The sequence below is a fragment of the Lygodium microphyllum genome, chromosome 1 (genome assembly GCF_053477565.2).
Source record: "Lygodium microphyllum isolate KBCC chromosome 1, Lygodium_microphyllum_v1.1.10, whole genome shotgun sequence".
Lineage (NCBI taxonomy): Eukaryota > Viridiplantae > Streptophyta > Polypodiopsida > Schizaeales > Lygodiaceae > Lygodium > Lygodium microphyllum.
The window spans coordinates 32,651,272-32,671,732 of record NC_141135.1 but is presented as its reverse complement, the minus strand read 5'-3'; the positions used below and the strand labels follow the sequence as shown (position 1 = coordinate 32,671,732).

Genomic DNA, 20,461 nt, shown 5'->3' with positions numbered 1-20,461 from the left:
AAGTTCAGCATCAATGTTCCAGAAAAGTAGTTGCACATCAGCACTTTTGAACAATCTGGAAACAATTAGTATGATCAGAAACCCGTGGCAAATGTGAATTCACCTCTTCCAAAAGGAATTCAGTGCTTGTAAAATTTGGTGCTCCAAGGACCCCATTGGCATATCCACAGCTTTGTGCAGATGCAGTCATGACTGAGGACAGGTTCTGCTGAGATTGTGTTCGAGATATTGAAACCATAGCGAGTTTGCTCTCCAGTTCACCAAGCCTTGACAAAACCTCTTCTAATCGTTCATTCAAGTTTGAGAGTTTTTCTAGAAGCCGAGCACAACCCTTCACAAAAATTTGAGTTTCCCAGTTTATTCCAGCAGTTTACATAAACCTTTTAAACTCCTAGCTGGTATTACTACATAAGTATCACCTGATCAGTAGATAAGGGTGATGGCGAATCAAGAGTTCTATCTTCGAAATGTTTTCCATTGACCTCTACCCAAGGATGCTTTGGTTTCAGAAAGTCTGAGCGGGTCTGCTGAGGAACACCTTGAGCACTGGGCAAACTAGCAATAAAAAAGAGAAAAGGGTTATCAAGAGGCATGATGTGTAACCAAATTATACCATAGCTAGAAGTGGGAAAGCTAACAAATCAATCTTACAAGTCCATAAAGAGCATCAAACTCAGATAAGAAAAGACAAGTAAATATGCCCTATCATTCACATCCTCTAATAACTTTATGTAGTCAAGCAGGCCAATATAAGAATATGACTTTCCAGTTTGTGATAAACTTGTTAGACAGCTACTCTCATTGAAAAACACCATATGCCATGGCAAAGCAGTCCAGTTGCAGCATTAATTTTGAAAGTGACAGGGAATCAGTTCATCTCAAAGTCCTTTTCCATTCAGGAGAACCTTAAAGTCAGTCTAGGGTACCAGAACCTGGATTTCTCTGGTCACAGCCAGAGATGTGAGGCGATTTAAGATGAATGCCTATCTTGAGCACAATGGAGATGTCCCCAGTCATCTCCGGCTGGGAGGTTGCACTGAAAGCATGGAGATAAGTAGGTCAACAGAAAGCCTCATCACATGGCCTGTTGCCAGTTTTCATCCTTTTATGACCTGTTTTAACACGAGAGTAGCTCCCTCTTTGTATTGTAGCATGTGCTGATGCTTTTGTTCAACAGCCTAGCCTGCAACATATCTGTACCTGCATGCAGCCTCAAGATCCCTGCTCAGAAGGTGCTCCAAGGAGGACTCAATCTCATCTAGATAGGGACATATGAGGCTAGCACCATAATAGAAGGTCCTTTATAGTCGAAGGATGAAAGCACCCTTTTGGCTGTGACACGGTTCCTGCCTCTACACGCTTTGCCAATAAGAGATTTCCATCCAAAGAAGAACCCAAACCTTGGCAGCCTTGATGCTTGGCATTGTGCTGAGCCTCACCTTTCTTCCTCTTAACAGAAGTCTGCATAGTACGATCCTTCTTACAATTATTGACGCTCTGACTTCTTTGCTTTGCTTACCCTCTAAGTGCTAGTGGAAAAATCCTGCACCTACCTGCCTTCACTACTCCCAAACAACCTCTAATTTCTCTGGTCCTCCTCAAGCAGAGGAAATGCAACCTTCTCAAACTGAAAGGGGCTGGTTACAGTGCCCAATGGTGAGGGAAGTAAAAAACGTCAGTACAACAAATTAGTCAACTTTCTCAAAAGAGTGTTTAGAGGGGTCAGCTATATCCTGTTGCACGTAGATGACTGACTTATCACTAGCTCAGATTTTGTTGCCATCATAGAAATTAAGGCCCAACATTGTGCTCCTTTTGAGATGGCTGACTTCAATTTGTTACCTTCCTTTCCAGGGATTTAGGTAGCTCAATCTAGGGGATGTATTTTTGTGTCACACCAGCTATACACTCTTCAGTTGATGGAACAATATGTTGAGCTAACATAAGCATTACACGCTGAATAATCCACTTGAACAGCCCCAAAAATACTTAATGAATGAGAACCCTAAAATGGTGCGGGGTTCAAGAGAGTTTTAAAACAGTGTGCAGTACGAGGTCCCGAAACTTTCAATAAATAGGCATGCTGCCCTTCATTTAGCCCAATCTCGTTTGTAGTTTTTAGGCCCTTGGATTGTGGACAGTGGAGCTACCCATCAAATGGTCCCCATCAAGGACATTTTCATTTCCCGAGCCTTTGCGGCTGGGCATGTCTGAGTTGAGAATACTCCTTGGTCATGATTCAAGCTCATGATCGCGTCGCTTTTGCCACTAACTAGGGTCCAATTCGCGCTATGCTTGATGATGTATACTATGTCCCCCAACTAGGGGTGGACTTATTATTCGTTCAACACCTTTGCCGGCTGGGTCGAGTAGTCTTTTTCATAGTGACCATAGTCAAGGTTCTTGACTCTTAGACTAGTTTAGTGATTGCTCACGATGAGGCACAACCTAATGGCGTATACCACATGACAATTTCTTTCCAAGCAGATAGCCAAGGGCTCTAAGTTCCACCACTTCTAGGCTTTAGCCGCTACACGGGAGTCTACGAGGATTGAGCTCCTTTGGCATTTTTGCTTAGGACATCTTGGATACAACTCTCTTTATGAGTTGTCATGTCGACAGATGGTTGATGGGTTTCCCTGCTTGAAGTTATTGTAGGATTTTTGTAAAGCTTGTCAACTCGTGAAGTAGCATCGTACCCCCATCCCCTCACTAGTCTACACATCAAGCTAAGGCGCCTCTTCCATTGATTCATGTTGATCTTTGTGGGCTGATATCCATCGCTGCCTTGAATGGCGCCTTATACTTCTTTTTGATTATGGATTATCATTCTCGTTACATGTGGGCATACTTTCTCAAGCATAAGTCCAATACTTTTGGCTTGGGTACTGTTGGTGCATAAACAGAGTGTTGAGAAACCACTTTTTTAGCTCCACACTTTAGTTAGGGTTTCACATAGATAGCTCCAAAAAGGATTGGTGTCCTCATTCTAGTCATTTTGTCAGTGGGCTTCACCCCTCTTCTTCCATCACTCCGACATTTTGTCCTTCTCTCGCTTGCCTCTCCACTGCCCTCACACCCCTTCAGGTGGACATTGTGCTTCATGGTGGGCATCTATCTCTCTTCTCCAACATAGCAACCATCTCTCTCACCCTAGCGTCATCTTAGGTCAGCCTACACTTTGTGTTTATTGCTTGGAGAATTCCCCACACCTTAGCATTAATCCTACACAATTGGTGACCACATCCACCCGTTAGGTGTTAGTCCTACACACCTAGCATCGCTTCTAGACCTTGTGTCAGTCCTACACACTTGGTGTCACCTCTAGACCTTAGCATTCAAGGACTATGCTTCGCTCCCTCGACATCTAGTGATCATCTTTCTCATCTCTAACGGCATCTAAGGATTGCGGTTTGCTCCCTTGATAGTTGTCCTTCGTCTTCTAGTGATTACTTCGATAGCCCACTGCTTGGAGGACTATGTTTTGCTCCCTTCACTCCGCAGATTCCGCAAAAGTGCTACCGCTTGATTCAGACAAGACAATGCAGTTATCTTCTAAGCTTCGGCTTTGTTGTATCAGCTTTCCTTCTCATAGCATGATTCAGTGCATCATCACTAGGTTCTTTTTGAGTTTTTGAGTTTCTCTTCTCTCTCAGTGTTTGCCATGCACACTTTGTCTCTCTCCCTACGAACCTTACTGTCTCTCTGCATCGTTAGATATATTGATATGGTATCAAAGCACATGAGCTTAGAGAGCTAAAGACCTTGTTCATCAGAGAAGGCAAAAACAAGTTGTGGATGCACCATCATCTTCTGATTTCCCCTTTCATTTTCATTGCACCATTCCTCTCCCTCCCACCCTTCCTTTTATAGCTTGACACTTTGGTGTTATGACTTTTCCACAAGTAGATGGATAGACAACTAGATGCTCCTCTTTTGGCATCACCGAACTCCCCATCGATGCTTGCTAATATGGACCTTTGCTCCCTACATTGCTAGAGTATATGTGTCTTGCCCCAGGTACTTGAAGTGCCACCTCTCCCTTTTGGGCCATAGAGTTTATTCAGCACTGGCTTCAGATTTTTATGCTCAAGGCAATAAGACATCTCTGATGTGCACCAAGTCCTATCGAGTAACAAAAGGATCGTTAGGTGTCACAACCTCTTCGCGACTGTTGCAATATGCTGTGGAGGTTGCTTCTACTTCTTCTAGGGTTTCAAGAATGCCACCTCGACAACTTGTGGTTCTACAGTCCGCTCCATGATTTTTTAGATTCCCTATCTCTTGTAGAGGGAGATTCAGAGAGGATGTACTCTCTTTGCCATTAGAGGGGCTCCTACTTCTTCGGCTTCAAAGGAGGGACCCCTGTTCTCCACCCTCAAAGGGGACACCTACTCATCATGAAGTTCTTCACTCACCATTTACTATTCGGGGATGGCTATCTTCGAGTAGTCATTTCTCCTCTTGATACCTAGGATTTAGATACCATCTAGATCAAGGCCTTGGAGGCTATGACTTGGTGACAAGACCTTCAAATTCCTTCCAGCATGGAGTTATGGAGCTAGTGGCTTCGGGTTCTACAGTTCATCCCATCTATTGTTCCTTACAGTAAGTTATTTTTCAAGTGGAAATCTTGGATCTTCACGATCCTCTACATCTTCGTATTTCTCTTTACTCCAATTTCTTCCTTCCTTTTTGAGCATGAGAGGGGGTGTTGAGAAACCATTTCTTCACTTTCCACAATTCAATTTGTTAGTGGGCATCCACCAAGTGGTGCACCGCCCTAGACAATTGAGGCCTATAAATAGGCCATTGCTTTGTTCATTCTTCACCACTTCAATCATTCTTCCCTTCTCTCTCCTACCTCTCCACTGCCCTCATACCCCTTCATGTAGACATTGTGGTTCAATGGTGGACCTCTCTCTCTCTCTCTCCTCTAGCAAGGTGACCATCACTCTCACCTTGGTGTCATCTTAGGTCAATCTGCATTTTGTGTTCGGCTACTTGGAGGATTCCCCACATCTTAGCGTCAGTCCTACATAGCAAGCGACCACATCCACCCATCAGGCGGCAATCCTACACACCTGGCATCACCTCTAGATCTTGCATTCATCATCTGGAGTGCTCCACTTAGTCTACCATTAGTCACAATCACTGAGCATCAAACTCTTTTTGATGGTATTACGGAGGCTATCTATTTGAGGAGTTATTGGTAGCACTTCACTTTCCATGCGACTCTCCCACTGTTATCTATTGAGACACTAGAGTGTCATCTTATGGGAAATGGGATCATTACACCATAGACACAATATGTGAGGGTCCACTTCCACTTCACTAGATAGTAGGTTGAGCTAGACACCATACATGTAGAGTTTGTACCTTCATTTAACAGCTTTGCATACATATTGACTAAGACCGGCGGTGTTGTGGTATATTCTACCCAGGATTGGCTTGGGTATACCCCGTTCACGGAGGACATCTCAATCGAAGCTGCTTGTGTTGTCTACATCCATTAAGCTTGTTTGCTATATGAGCATTGTATATTTAGCATTTAGCCATTGATTCAGATTTCCATAGTGTTCATTGTCTTTGAGTCACCCTAACCCGAATTGTGTTCTTTTTGAGTTTATGCTTTGTTGTACACTTTTATTTATATTTCTGCGTTAGGGTATTTCTTCACACAATGTTGCTAGGATCAGACACAACCTATGGCTATGTCTCTCCATCCTACTATCTAGTTGTCTAAGGATATCTTGGGTCAGCCCTTTGAGTAGCACACCTATAGATTTGTAGTAGAGAAGTGTCTTTGGTTAATTCGTACTAGGCCAGATTTAGCATACTCAATCAGTTTGCTCAGTTTGTATGTCACTATACCTAGGATGTCACACTAGATTGCATGTCTTTGTGTTTTGAGATATTTAAGATGTACCTATTCTGATGGCATGACTTACGATTTTGGTTTATGTTTGCAAGAATACATAGATTTTGATTGGTGGGCATGATATACTGACATTCAACATTTCCATGGCAGCTACATCTTTACCTTGGATACAACTCCCATCTCTTGGGCTAGCCGTAGGTAGGAAACAATGGCAGCTTCCACGGCCGAGGCTAAGTATAGGTCTCTCTTTGATGGCACCACAGAGGCCATCTACTTAAGAAGCTTACTAGTAGTGCTTCAGTTTCCATGTGTTGCATTGACTGTCTTATACTACGACAACCGGAGTGTAATTGTATGAGTTGGTAACCTGCTAATCATTACACCTCAAACGTAGCATGCTGGAGTACATTTCCACTTTACTAGAGAGCAAGTTAAGACAGGTATCATTCGCTTAGAGTTTGTGCCTTCATCAGATAATTTGCACACATATTAACCAAGGTGGTCAATGCGTCGATGCTTTAGTATTTACTACCCGAGATCGGCTTGGGTAGTTCCTCCCCTACTTGTATTAGTAAAGTGCACGAGGATCGAGACACGTGATGTTGTGGTTTGCATAGTGAGAGAGAGTGACAGAGAGAGAGAGAGAGCACAAGACTCGACATGGGTACAATCTCCAAGTACCACTTCAGGTTTTTGATAACATATATAGTACATGTGTAAGGGTGCGTGCATACTTGAACACCATAAATGGCACGGTGAGTGCACAAGGATCGAGACATGCGATGGTGTGGTTTGCACAATGAGAGAGAGTGCATGCAGAGTAGAGAGAGAGAAAGAAAGAAAGTTATATTAATGTCTACAAAAGGCCAAGTTGGCTTATGAGACCAAAAGGTTACATATAAAATGTCTCAAAAGTTTTCCAAGTTGCAATAAAGATACTATCTAGTGTTATGGTGAACTAGGGAAGTAGATACAAAATGGTATACAGACTCGATACAATCTAGATGCACTTCAAGTGTAGTGTGGAAATGCTCATGGAGCGTGGTCATCTTAAGATGTCATGCATGGGCTTGTCTAGCATGGAGAGGTTGAAGTGGTGGGATGTGGCTCCCCAGTGGCACTGTAGTATCTGCTGTATCTGTGGGTTATGTCTCCTGTGGGGGCATGGGCATGCTGGGTGTGGGCGGTGAGCTCTGTCTCTCTTTGTAGCTCTATCCAAGGTGATTCCTTGAGGTGGGGCCACTAGTTGGTTGGCTGCAGTCCTCGTTGTAGAGGGGGTGGCCGAGGGTTTGTAGAACTTTTGGAGGGTGCGTTGCTGTGTGTTCCTAGCTGTTTGGTGTCCTGGACCTATAGAAGGCAATCTCTATGTCGGCGTAGCTCCAGGAGGAAAAGCTTGAGGCATTTCTGGTTGGGGAAGTCTAGTGTTTGGGAGAGTGGTCCAAATCCCTCCTTGAAGAGACAGTGGAAGCGGCCTCTGATCTTATAGTACACTGGGCATCTACATATGTCATGTTCTTCTGTCTTTGGCTCCAGTAGACAGAGTTGGCGGATCTTGTCCTTTGGGAGAGAGAGTCTGCTCTGTATCTACCTGTCTCGATCCGTAGCTGGTGTGATGACGTATGGAGTTGCCCGATGCCACTTTGGACCCATGGGACAAGTGTACATCCATGTATCTTGGGCGTATAATGAAGTCGTAATGTGTGAGGCATAAGAGGTGCTCTCGGTAGAAGGCCATCTTCTTCCCCAGATCCTCGGCCGGTAACATCCATGTCCTGGCTATGTGTAGCTGAATAATATCCACCCTGATGACGCGGTTCAGCTCCTCTCGGCTAATCTTCAGGTGGAGGTAGTCCAGACTATATTGTAGGGGCAAGAGGTGGTCCATGTGTAGCCCATGCAACTGCAGCCAGGAGTACCTGTGTTGTTTGAATGATTCTAGTGCGAGGCAGCCAGGAGTACCTGTGTAGCCCATGCAACTGCAGCCAGGAGTACCAACATTCAGTGTCCCCTTGCGATGCGAGTTGTTTGAATGATTCTAGTGCGAGGCAGGAGTACCTGTGTTGCAGTAGGCTCCAAAGCTTATGCAGGAAGGTCACCGTCTAGGATAGGGCCTTTGCCACCCTCACGATCTTGTGTGGTACTGATGGTTTACTCCTAATCAGCCGGGAGATCATCATCACCAGGAGGCGTTCCATCTACTCCCATCCTTCGTATCTCTCCTCCCCTTCGGCCAGTGGCTGATCTTGTGTGGTTCGCTGTGTATGGTAGAGGCTAGACCCTCATATTGGGACCCTATACAGAAGTGTTGATGTGACCAAGGTATCAAAGAGCCATAGCTTCGTCGGAGGTTCTTGAAATTGTAGACGTGCACATTGGCTTTCCATGGATCACAGGGCAACGTAGCCGCGTGTTAGTTTGTCTGCTGCGGCCTTCCTTAGGGTGAATCTCGGCCCTGAGAATGTGATCCCCAAGTAAACATATTTTTGAACCACCTCGACTATATCCTCTCCATATTTGAAGTCATATTTGAAGTGGGGCACTGACCGGCGGATCCATTGGGTGGATGTGTTGAATACCATGATCTTGGTTTTCCCCAGGTTCACTCTGAGGTCCCTATCCTGGCAGAAGGTTTGTAATGCGTTTAGGTGGCAATGCAGTCCCTCCGACGTGCTAGAGAGGAGAACTATATCATTTGCATATAATAACATGGGTATCAATGTTTCCCCCAAGCAGGACCCCTCCCCTCCAAGTCTGTCCACATAATCTAATATCTCGTCGATGTAGAGCCTGAACAGGGTGGGGGAGCAGGGGCATCCCTGCTTTATCCCAATAGTGCTAATAATCTCCTCTGCCAGCCATCTTGGTGCTCGGACCTGTCCAGTGACAGACTCGTATAGAGCTAGGATTCCCCATCTTATCTCTCCTGGGACTTAGAGCGCCTACAGTCTTTGCATGATCTGGCTCGGGGAACTGTATCAAAGGCCTTGCAGAAGTCCACAAAGCAGCAATACACCCGCTTTCCCTGTGCCCTATTCTCTTCAATGATGGCTCGGAGTGTGAGGATGTGGTCAAGTGTAGAGTAGCCTCTTCTAAAGCCGACTTGCCCCCGTGCTTGGTGTTGGTGTGTCTCTGCCCATTTGCTTAGCTCATGCTCCAAGATGGATTCGTAGAGCTTAGCCAGCACATGGCCAACCATGACCGTCCGGTAGTTTGTGGGAACCATGGGGTCTCCGGCCTTCAGGATTGGTACTATTGTATTAGCTGACTAACTGGCAGGGAAGGCTTCACGTAGTGCCCTGTTTATTAGGTGGGCTAAGAGGGGGGCGATTGTATCTCTAGCGAATGAGAGGTGTTCTGCTACTAGTCCCGCGTGGTCCTGGGCTCGACCATTTTGGAGTTCGTCAATGGCATCACAGATCATTTTAGTCCTGAAGAAGGTGGAGGCAGTTGGCCTGTCCTCTGGCGTCTGAGGTAGGGGGGTTGTCTTGGCACGTGGTACAGTGAGGTGGCATAGCTATGCCACGTCTGTGGGGGAGGTAATGGTTGTCTCTACTCGGGGTGCTTGGAATGCCTTCCACGCTTCCTTGCTGTCTTGCCCTAGGAATAGCTAATAAACTCGTGCTCTAGCCTGGATAGGTATGCCCACTTCTTCCTTCGCACTAGGCGACGGAAGATTGTGCGAGCTTGGCGGTGTGTATATGTCCTGGGCGTGTGTGGGGGGAGTACGAAGTGGCTGATGTGTGAAGGGTCCTGGTCAATTGTGTCGTGAACTCCTCCAGGGGTGTGTGTGGGTCCATTTCCTATAGGTTCTAGTACAAATGATTTGAGTAGGCACTCGCCGTCGTCTTGGTGAAGTGGTATTTGGGAAATCTTTGAGAGTTGCTCATTGGGGAGGTATCCTCGTAATTACATGTGATGCTAAATTGGAGGTATGCGTGGTTTGCGGCTACCGCCAGTGGGCATGGTGAGATGTTGAAGGCCTGTATGTTCGGGATCACGGTGGGCGGCTCTAACAAGTAGTCCATTGTACTGACTCCTCTCAAACCTTTGGATGCATGCTTATGTGGAAAGCATGTGAGTGCGCCAGACCCAGGCCATCTAGCCAGGCCGTTAAGGATGGCTAGTCCGTGTGCCCCTCTTAGTGCTAGTAAATAGTCTCCATACTTTGTGCACTCAGCTATGTCCTGTGATGTCCCGGCTGATCCCCAACTCCTTTGGTGCCAGCTCTCGGTACATGTGGTCTTTGCTCTCAAAGAAGGGGACTTGGCTCTACGCTGTGCGAGCGTTAAAGTACCCCATCAGCAGGACGTCTCCTATGCTCGAGTAGAGCGTTGAAGTCCCTGTGTCGCATACGGGGAATTTGCCGAGGCAAAGTAGCGTACTACGACATATATATCTCGTGCGTGGTTTGTATGTATCCTGATCCAAATGAAACGGGCTTCATCATCTCTCTTCATGACTTGCACGATGTGCTATAGCTCCTTCCTATAGAGTACTGCCACTCCCCCCCAACTCTCTGGTCCCCCCTCGGGATCTGGCCCGGGATCTGGCTCGAGGGCGGTACACTGACTCCCATTTGTAGCCTCTCATTGTTGGTAGGTGTGTGCTCGGGCTCTTGTGTGTCTTTGTGTATATGACTATGTCCCTACCCATGAAGGTTTCCTGGAAGAGTCCAACATCTGTTCTCATGGCTGCATTACAGTTCCACATTGCAAATTTCAGGATGAGGGGCTATCCTTTGTCTGATTCCTTGCCTACCCTCCACGCCTTTTCCAAGAGGAAGGGATCCTCCACCCCCATTTTCTCACAAATGCCTTTGGCATCCTCCATAGGGCTGTTTCCCTCTTTCCACCTAACCACCTTGACATGGAGGGCTTTGATTTTCCTCCTCTTCTCTTCCTCCATGGCTGCATTGATGAACTCCTTCTTCGTGGGGATCTTTTTTGCTACTTCAATCCCTTTGGAGTGTTCCAGTGTCATAAAGCCTCCTTGCATGCCTCAGTGGTAGCCACATACTTCGCCTTTGTAATAGACAATGCAACACACTTCTACAACTTGGATATCCAAGAGATTGCTCCCCCTATGAACGTGAATACATATCCTGAAGTAAACTTCATGCGGTCACAATGACTAGTATAGTGTTACGGACATGCCATGATCAAGTGCACGGATTAATTCTTGCTCATGCCATATGAATCCATATCCCATGCGAACACATCCTTAACATGACATCCTCGAGCCAACCATGCGAACCCATCCTTCCTATCCTTGCCATGTCATCATAGAACCTTCTAGAAGATATGCCATGTCATCACCTGTATCATCAATGATATCATCATGGAACATTCTAGAAGATCTTTAACCACCCTCCAACACCCAACACCTATAAAAGAAGGGGCTTTCCATAGAGCTCCTCAATCTTGCCAATGCCAATCTTGGGAGCTTAAGAAGTCGAGATCTCCAAGTAAGTAACTTCGAGTTTCGGTTCTAATTCTTGTCTAGTCATGGCATCTAGTCTTATTTTTTCTTCCATTATACTCCTATTGTCTTGTCACCTTGTAATCTCGTAGTACAAGATCTTGTCTAGTACTGTCTTGTATCTTGTTTATTTACGTTGCGGGAGATCTTGTAATTCTAATATCTTGTATCTATACCTGCGGTCCCGGATTGTGGGATCCTTTATATCCTATTGAGTCCTGTTGTCTATACCTACCATCTCGGGTTGTGGGATTTTCTATATCTTGTTAAGTTATCATTGTACCTTGTGTCCCTACGTAAGATTATCTTGAAATTGGTATTCTTGTAACAAATCTTGCATCTAGTCTAGTCTCTCGAGCATAGTCTAGTGCTCCGATAACAGTTTGACAAGACTACTTTCTAGCCCTACTGAGAATAGTCTAGTCTCTCGAGCATAGTCTAGTCTCTCGAGTATAGTCTAGTGCTCCGATAACAGTTTGACAAGACTACTTTCTAGCCCTACTGAGCACCATCGAGGTGTCCCTTGAAAGGATCATGGCCTCCCTTCAAAACATCCAACAACAAATTCAAGACTTGAATGAACGACATGCGCAACTTCAAATAGAACACCCTATGCATCTAGGCCTTGCACTTTAAGAGATGCAAGACCAGATCCAAGAGTTGCAAAACAACAGAGGAAGTGATCAGATGATTCCGCGTGTTTATCAACCCCCAACAAGAGAATCCAAGAGCAGCATGCCAGAGAAGTTCAATGGTGATCGTTTGAAGTTCAAGGGATTCCTACAACAAGTAAAGCTCTATATCCGCATGCAATTGGATAGGTATCTAGATGATGCTTCCCAGGTGGGATTCATTGGGACTTTGCTTTATGGTCAAGCTTTATCATGGTTCGCCTCAATCTTGGAAAAAAATATGCCAGTACTTTATAACTATGAGGCATTTCTTTGCAAGCTCACATCCAAATTTGGAGATGGAGACACTGGTCAAGTAGCAAAAACAAAACTTTGGAAGCTACGACAAGGTAACCCCTTGCCTCTCCTTACACATTTGAATTTAGGCAATTAATGTATGAACTCACTTGGCATGAGGAGTATTTTATTAACCAGTTCAAATGGGATATTCAAGATGACATCGAGGACCTCATGCTCATTATGCCTGAGGTAAAAACACTCAATAGTTTATCATGCATGCCATCTAATGTGATAATAGATTGCTCAAGAGAAAGCAAGAAAAGCGAGAAGAATTAAGGCCTCGCCAATGGAGCCCAGCTCCAATCAAAGAAGAAACAAAGCCTGAACCAATGCAAATAGATAATACAAAATTTCAGCCCTTGGACCCATAAGAAACACAAAGACAAAAAGAGAATCATCTATGTCTATATTGTGGAAATCCTGGACACATCGTCCTAAATTACCCAAATAAGAAGGCAAGAACCCCAAGAGTTGTTGCAACCATCCTTGAGCAGGAAAAGGAGGATGCCCGGTTGTAAACGAGACTATACAACCGCCGAACCTTGATATAAGAAAGGGCCTCTTGATCCTAGCCACATCCATGGAAACTTTCCTTGTCACAATCTACATGATCTTGCCGAGAAAGATCCTTTCCCTCAAAGCCCTGGTCGACTTCCGAGCCTCTGCATGTTTCATTGATGATGGCCTTGTGAATAGCTACCAAATTCCAGTACTCCAAAAGACTAATCCTACACCAGCTGAAGTCGTGGATGGAAGACCTCTAGCATTTGGAGATACCAAGGAAACTTGACCACTCATGTGGTAACTCTTAGGAATCATAAATCTTGTGTATGCTTTAATGTCATATCCAATCCCATAAATCCAATCATTCTTGGGATACCTTGGCTAAAGAAACACAACCTTGTATAGCTGGGATGCCCAACTATCGAATCGTCATGGGCCTTCTATAGAATCTTCTTCTTGAGGTCCCAACTGTTGGGCACACACAACTTGAGTTTGTAGTACATAGGCTCTCCCTCAATGTGATAATGCTTGAATTTGGCCATTGCATTTTGGCTATTTTCCCTAGATTAGGTGGATCCTATTGTCTTTACTAACTATTTGCTCATGATGAAGACTCCAGAGGCAATAATTCTACGCATTATTATTGTTCTAGCATCTAGATGATTTTGTAGTTATATACTTGGATGATATCTTGATACTCTCAAAAGATCTAAAGGAGCATGAGCACCATGTAAAATTAGTTTTGGAAAGGGATCTGATATACCTCCCGGACATCTGACTCTGCCAGTAACCCGCTCATATAGTGCATAAATACCCCACATCATGTCATCATCCACCCCTAGATCAAGTAGGCGTCTGAAAAGCCTCTCTCTCGGAACCGTGTCAAAGGCTTTGCGGAAATCCACAAAGCAACAGTACAATCTCTGTTTCTTCACTCGTGTCTAGTCGATCAGACAACGGAGAGTGAAGATGTGGTCTATGGTAGAAAATGCCCGTCTAAACCCTGCCTGTCCGGGTGTGTGCATGCACTCTCTCTCTGCCAGCATGCTGAGCTCCTCCTCCATCACCGTGCCATAAAGTTTGGACAAAACTGGCCCAATCATGATGGTCCTATATGTGTTAGAGAGAGAGAGAGAGAGAGAGAGAGAGAGAGAGAGCACAAGACTTGATACAATCTCCAAGTACCACTTCAGGTTTTTGATAATATATATATAGTACATGTATAAGGGTGCGTGCACACCCGAATATCGTAAAAGGCACGACGATCCTTTATTCCTAACAACTTGTTTGGATTGATGGGGAGAGGGTGCTTCCCTCCCAACTTTCCCTTAAGTTTGAGATAAGGAAGCTTTCTTCTCTTGATGTGATAGCATGTTGATTACATTTTTTATTCAAACATTATGTATATGGCACTTTGTATCTTCATTCGTATTTTTAGGATGACCGTGATTGTAAAAGGAGCGCTTGGGCAAGTGAACAATTCCCTTGCAAAGGGACTATCCAATGTGGTACTGTTGCATCGCATTTTGCATAAGCATGCTCCCTCTTGCATAACTCCAATGCATTAGCATTCTGTTCATATAACCATGCATCCGTATGCATTTATTCCTTTTCAATCTTTGGAGTGGTTGACTCTAGCCCCATCATATTAGTGGCATTGCACATGGCGATCTTCAAGGCAATCTCCCTTGCTTGCTTAGCTTGTCTAGCTTGTTATCTACACATTTTTTTTGTCTCTCCACATACTCAACATAGATGCTTCCCACACTTGACCTATTTCCTTTGCCCTTGATATCTAGTAGTGGTTCGGATAGGTTTATTTGTTTTCTGAAGGTCTTGGGATTGACCATCTCAATCTTGCTTTGGGGTACTATTATTGAATCTATTAAAAACTTTTTTGAAAATCCTTACTTAATGATAAATCTTTTGAAAAACAGAACATAGCCATTAAAAAAAAAAGATAGTCAATTGTGTTTTTATCAACCCCTTTGTAGGACTTAGTAGGCCACTTGGCACAGTCAATGAGCACCCTTTGTCGTCCGATGCTCTGTCCTCTCTAGAGTGAATACTTACGCTCCCTTGGTAAGATACCCATAATCTCTGTAGGCTTGGTAGATCATTGGGCAACTGACGTGCATTCTTTGCCGCTCAATGCTTTGGCACACATTGGAGAAAAGAAAAGAAAAGGAGTTAGCCTTGTTTGCAGTTCCTTTTTGGTTCTAGTTTTCGACATGAAAGGGGATGTTGAGCTAAATTACAATGAGCCAGGGTTGTCAGGTATGAAAGGTAGGATACGGTACGGTACGATAAAATACGGTACTAATTGGTACCTTATGATTTTATAAGGTACAATACGATATTAGTACGAGGAAAAAAAAAAAAACAAAAACTTGTTTATTTTGGATTATAGATAATAGAACACATGTTTAGAGCTAAAATAGCAATGTCACTTGAGTTAATAGGATGAATATATGAGGGTAACAAGGTAAAACCTCATACACAACATGCGCAATGCGCTACTAGAAGACAGATGGGAGTGTATATGTAATACACCATAGAGCAAAGCAAAGTGTAGGGTGGATGAACACAAAGACTCTTCATTCTTTTGTGAGAGAGAGAGAGAGAGAGAGAGAGAGAGAGAGAGAGAGAGAGAGAGAGAGAGAGAGATGCTCTTGGAATTGCATACTCATCTTGTAAGTTGGGAGAGAGAGTGAGAGAGACTTGAAATTATGATAATAAACATAAGGTTTAGGAGTTGGAAGATATTGTGTGGTTTAGTCTTCATTTTCTTGCTTTCAGCTTCATGATCAGGACTATCCCTAAGCCTTCTGCTGTGTCAAAAGTCTGTCCTGAGTTGAGCCTAATTCTCTGCCCTCTCCAGCTTTTTCGGCTATGCCTGAGAGAAGTTAAGTAGTTTCGGGTCTTCTAAGAGTGCTTGTTTGTATCTCCAGTTCCCCTAAAGCAATCAATGTACAGGACACCTTTGCATAAGATGCACAGCAAGCCTGAAGTGTAACCCGTCTTCTACAAGGCCAGGCACTTCACCTAACATAGACATTCCTCGCCAGCAGTTATGGGTTGCAGGAACCTGACCAATCCTGCTAATGAAGGTATATCTAATCTCTTTTCAGCATCCAAAGTCAGTATTGTCCCCTTTCAAAACTTTGGCATCACCATATTTTGCACGTTGATCTTGTGCACTTCACAACTAACTGGTAAGACTTTCATATTACCTGGAAGACACATCCTTTACTACTCAATGGTAAGACTTGAATAGTACCTGGAAAATATATCCTTTATTACTAAATGGTAAGACTTGAATAGTACCTGGAAGACATATCCTTGGCTTTATCACGCATCCAGCTAAAACTGCAAATGTATAGGACCATGATCACTTTGTGAACTTGCAGGACAGTAGTTAGATAGGCTTTACTATGATGAAGCTTTACCATTCCATGCAAGAAATGGAAGAGCAATGTGCAGTTTTGTTTTTTTGGCTTTTTTTTTTTGTTGTTTGAGCTTTTTCGGTTTGGGGGGGCAGGTGGCTTTGTTGGGGGTTTTTGACTTTGCAGTGCATACCTCTTGCTTCCAGCCTTCTTGGTCGTTATTGAAGCAGTTAAAGACCGCGGGCTTGAGATCAGGTTTTCATCAATACTCAGTTTGGACTTCAAATCCTCAGATGGGGCCTGTGAACCAAACATTTACCATCTCATATAGCAACATACAATCACAGGCATTAACAGCTTTCATGCAGAGGAACCATGATAAGAATGTTGAATCTTGATTTTTTTCCCAATAAAAGAAGATTCTATTAATATAATAACACCTCAGAGAAGTACCTGAGGTCAAATATGAAACACAAAAAAGTTCTGTGAAGGACTGCTAAATACATCATAAACACAAAATGCTGAATCTTGTTAATAGTGAATCACAAAAGTATCCTTACCATTAATCCAGAGATCAGCTTTTCTAATTGGATCTGTTCAATGTATGAGTGAGGTATGTACGATCCATCCAAACCTAAGTTTCTAGCAACTTCAGCAACGACACTTCTATCTTTTCCTTGCACCTGAGAAAACAGAAATGGTATTATTTGAAATATGTCTTGCTTTCTCTCCATGATAACAGAAGTATTCTCCACCATGCTCAGGCAAATGGTAGGTTTCAAAGATCTACTTGTGTACCTGCACATATTTCCGTTCTAGCTGCTCCAACTTGTCAACCTTGACAGAAACTTTTTGATCTGAAAAGACTTGACTGGTCCTCTTTAGTATCGTTGCTATTGTATACCCAAGTGCCATCAGGCCTCCAAGAAGGCGAACACTAACTTCAAATGTTATTCTAGGAGATATGATAAAAGGATTGTCAATTACAAATTCCTGCAAAACAAAAATTGTAATTTGTGGCTTGAGTAAATGATAATCATTAGAAATCTTAAAAGGAAAAAGAGAAGAAATTTCAAAATACTGCGTGATTTTTCCCTGGCAACTCAACTCAAATAACAGTCATACTGTAGTTTAAAGAAAGGAAGAAATAAAGATATATTAGCCTCTATTTCCATGCAAAGCTGATGCGATGAGGTATGAATCTAACCAATTGTGCGTCCGAGGCTATGTGAGAGGTGTCTGTCCATGTATGATGGGCGTGCGAAAGTTCAGTCATGGGAGAGGTGCAAGAAGTGTCTCATAGATTGCCATCTTTGTGACTAATTATTGCATAGGGCTCACCCAAGTCCTCTCAATATCCAATCTCCATCCTGATCACTCCATTTAGTTCTATGTGATTGAGTCCAACTGTAGGACAATCAAGATTGTAGTCAAAACATGGGAGTGCATCTATCCTCATCCCATGTAGGCTTAACCAAGTGCACATCTGGGCATTGCCACAGCATGCATTTCCCTCTACTTTTAGCAGCTTGGAGGACATGAATGCTAGGCAAGGGTATCTCACTTGTAGGAGCATCCATAGTCTCTAAAGGAACATCACTACCTTGAAGAGGACCTCTATGACTAAAGGTGCAATGCCTAATTTTGCTTTGACAATCTTATGGGGTATTGACTACTTACTATTGATCATAAGTGCTAACAGCATCACCAATAGTCTCTCCATGGGCTGCCATCCATCATAGAAGCGTCTTCCTAGTCCTTGCCCTACAAGCAGCCCTCTTCTCATGTGGTAGAGGCTAGGCACCCATATCTCTACTTTGTAAAGAAGTATTGTTGTGGTGACCAATATATCAATAAGCCATAGTTTGGTGCATGGTTTTTGGGGTTGTATATATGTACATTGTCGCTCAAGTGCCCCTAGTTCTGTGAACATAGTAACATGGGACAGCTTTAGGGGATGAGGATGGGAATGGGGACAAGGACAGGAATTGCCATCTCCTATCACCATGAGAGGGGGCTCTAACATGGGGATGAAAGCTGGACAGTGTGGGGATGGGATGTGGCTGGGATGAGAAGCTAGAAAATGGCCACCGTCCCATGTTACTATGGCTCTGCGAAACCTCATGCTAGCCTAGCTTCTACTACCCCTCCCATGGAAAAATGTGGTCCTTGAAGGTTACACCTAAATATACATAAGACCTGACAATCTCAACTCTCTCCCAAAAGTGAACTGTTACTTTGAAGGGGTCACCCAAGGCAATGTAGTGTTGAACACCATAACCTTAGTTTTAACAAAGTTCATTGAGAGCGTTCTGTCTGTGTAAAAGGTTTGTAGTGCACCCAAATGCTGCTGTAAGACCTCAGGGGATTCAGAGATAAGCATAATATAATCTGCATACAAAAGAACTGGACAGTAGGGTTGCAGCTAAAGTGTTGAACTTCGTCCAACTCTTTTGATGTCATGTATTTGACTCTGTATCAGTAATAACCACATTTAGGTGGGCTCAACAGCACTAGTAACATCATTTAAAAGGGGAAGTCATCTTGTCTTTTCAACTTGATAGATGTATTAATTACAAAGAAAAGATAGATAAACTGTTTAATGATCCTTGTGTCTTAAATTAAGGTAAATAAATGATTTCTTTTATATCATATTTCATATATTCTGAGTCAACTGGTGCTGAGAACTAAATTGAGGCTTATAGGTGTAACAGATTGGACAATGGCTTCATTGATAAATTGCTGTTCTGCAAGAAATAGGTCTCATCTATCGCTAAATCTACAAAAGTGCACATAGCAGTGTACCAGTCAGGAGTAATCATCATACCAAATAAGCCCCTCAAATAGAAAGACATCATTTGCAATGGAGTGGCCTACAACTTCACTGCTATGCTTCTCCATTAGATATTTTCATAAGAGAACTTGCAGCAGGTTGATTTGTTGATGGATCAGTAAGTTACAAGAATATCAGGACAAGCAGGGTAAATGGGGGACAATGGTGTCGCCAAAAGGTGACCCCATTAATGAAGCACCACGAAGATGAGCTTTGACACTGCAATTACAAGAATGCAAATCTGGTACTCATTCAAGCTGTTCACACAAATCGACAATCGAACTGCTTATGATTGATTGCATTCACAGTTTTGAGAAAAGCATATGAAGTTAAACAATTAATTGTCTCTCTATCACGTCAAAGAATCCTTACCACTTTTTATGAAAGCATTCTCATTTGTGTTGGTGGTTTTCTACCCCTTGTCATTGGTTGCATAAACAGATCTTAGTGAGAGCACTAGAGGGAATCAAGAAAATCATTTCAGTTGTTGCAATGGAGGGAGAGACACATTGAAGCTTAAGGTCTCTCAAGTGACACAGGAGGACCAAAACAGTGGCACAACAGTACCCTAATTAACCTATTAGATATGTCTAAATAGAAAAAGGGAGAATCCAAATTTCAAAAGGATCCTCCATGAAAAAGAAAAAGGTACAGCACTGATGGAGGCATAGTTGTCTCCATACGTTGTACAGCACTGATCCTACCGTAGGAGGGAGGTTGTAAGTGCTGCACACAATAGCCTCTGGAAACCCCAAAGCACTGCCTTTGGTCGTGTGAGGCAGTGTAGCTCGTGTGGAGAGAAGCATGCTGTATCCTTTGCCGTATAGCACCCAGCCTTGGATGTATCTCATGGGGAGCTTTCTACTTGCACGCAGTCAGCCAAGGCCGTCACATTCTATAGGAGGCCGGGATGCAGGACACAATATTCATTATTGAGGCAAGGTCATGTGCAGTGGTCGGTTTGGAGGCTCTATCCATCTGCCAAGTGCTGGAGTCCACAGCAGACCGCTCTGAGACAGCAGACCGCTCTGAGGTATGGGAGATCATAGGGAGTCTTACTAGATGGCATATCTGGTAAGCGCGGTGTCAGGAGGCTTTTGGCAGAGAGAGACTTTCAGTATAGGCGACCTTAGCAGAGCTCTAGACCTCCATCATCCACTCCCTTCGCGGCCAATGGGACCAGGTGCAAGGCGACTCCAGGGCTCGTCAGGAGTTTTGTTGTCATTTCATGCACACTTAGGACGGCTAGGACCTGTTTTTCGTGATGCAAGCAGGTAGCCCCAGATGATGATACACCCCCCCTCCATGGCTTCTTGCCCCCATCCCCCCCTAGACCGCCTCGAGAGGCTTGTACATCTAATATAGATGTGACTCTACATTAGCTCCAGCTAGTCTGTTGAGCATAAGC

At 43.9% G+C, this 20,461-nt stretch overlaps 1 protein-coding gene across 3 annotated transcripts in view; it reads right to left on the bottom strand.

Annotated features, from left to right (window-relative positions):
- LOC148040975 (inorganic pyrophosphatase TTM1-like) overlaps window positions 1-20,461 on the bottom strand; it is a 138,167-nt gene that overhangs the window by 792 nt on the left and 116,914 nt on the right. For 2 of the 3 annotated variants that reach the window (XM_087675280.1, XM_087675283.1), the window contains 6 exons: window positions 17,019-17,213; window positions 16,781-16,903; window positions 16,414-16,520; window positions 16,162-16,203; window positions 420-555; window positions 104-331 (listed from right to left, as the gene is read on the bottom strand). In XM_087675280.1, the coding sequence (XP_087531406.1) occupies window positions 104-331; window positions 420-555; window positions 16,162-16,203; window positions 16,414-16,520; window positions 16,781-16,903; window positions 17,019-17,213 (831 nt within the window). The remainder of the gene's footprint in view (window positions 1-103; window positions 332-419; window positions 556-16,161; window positions 16,204-16,413; window positions 16,521-16,780; window positions 16,904-17,018; window positions 17,214-20,461) is intronic. The other variant, XM_087675284.1, reaches the window with a different exon arrangement.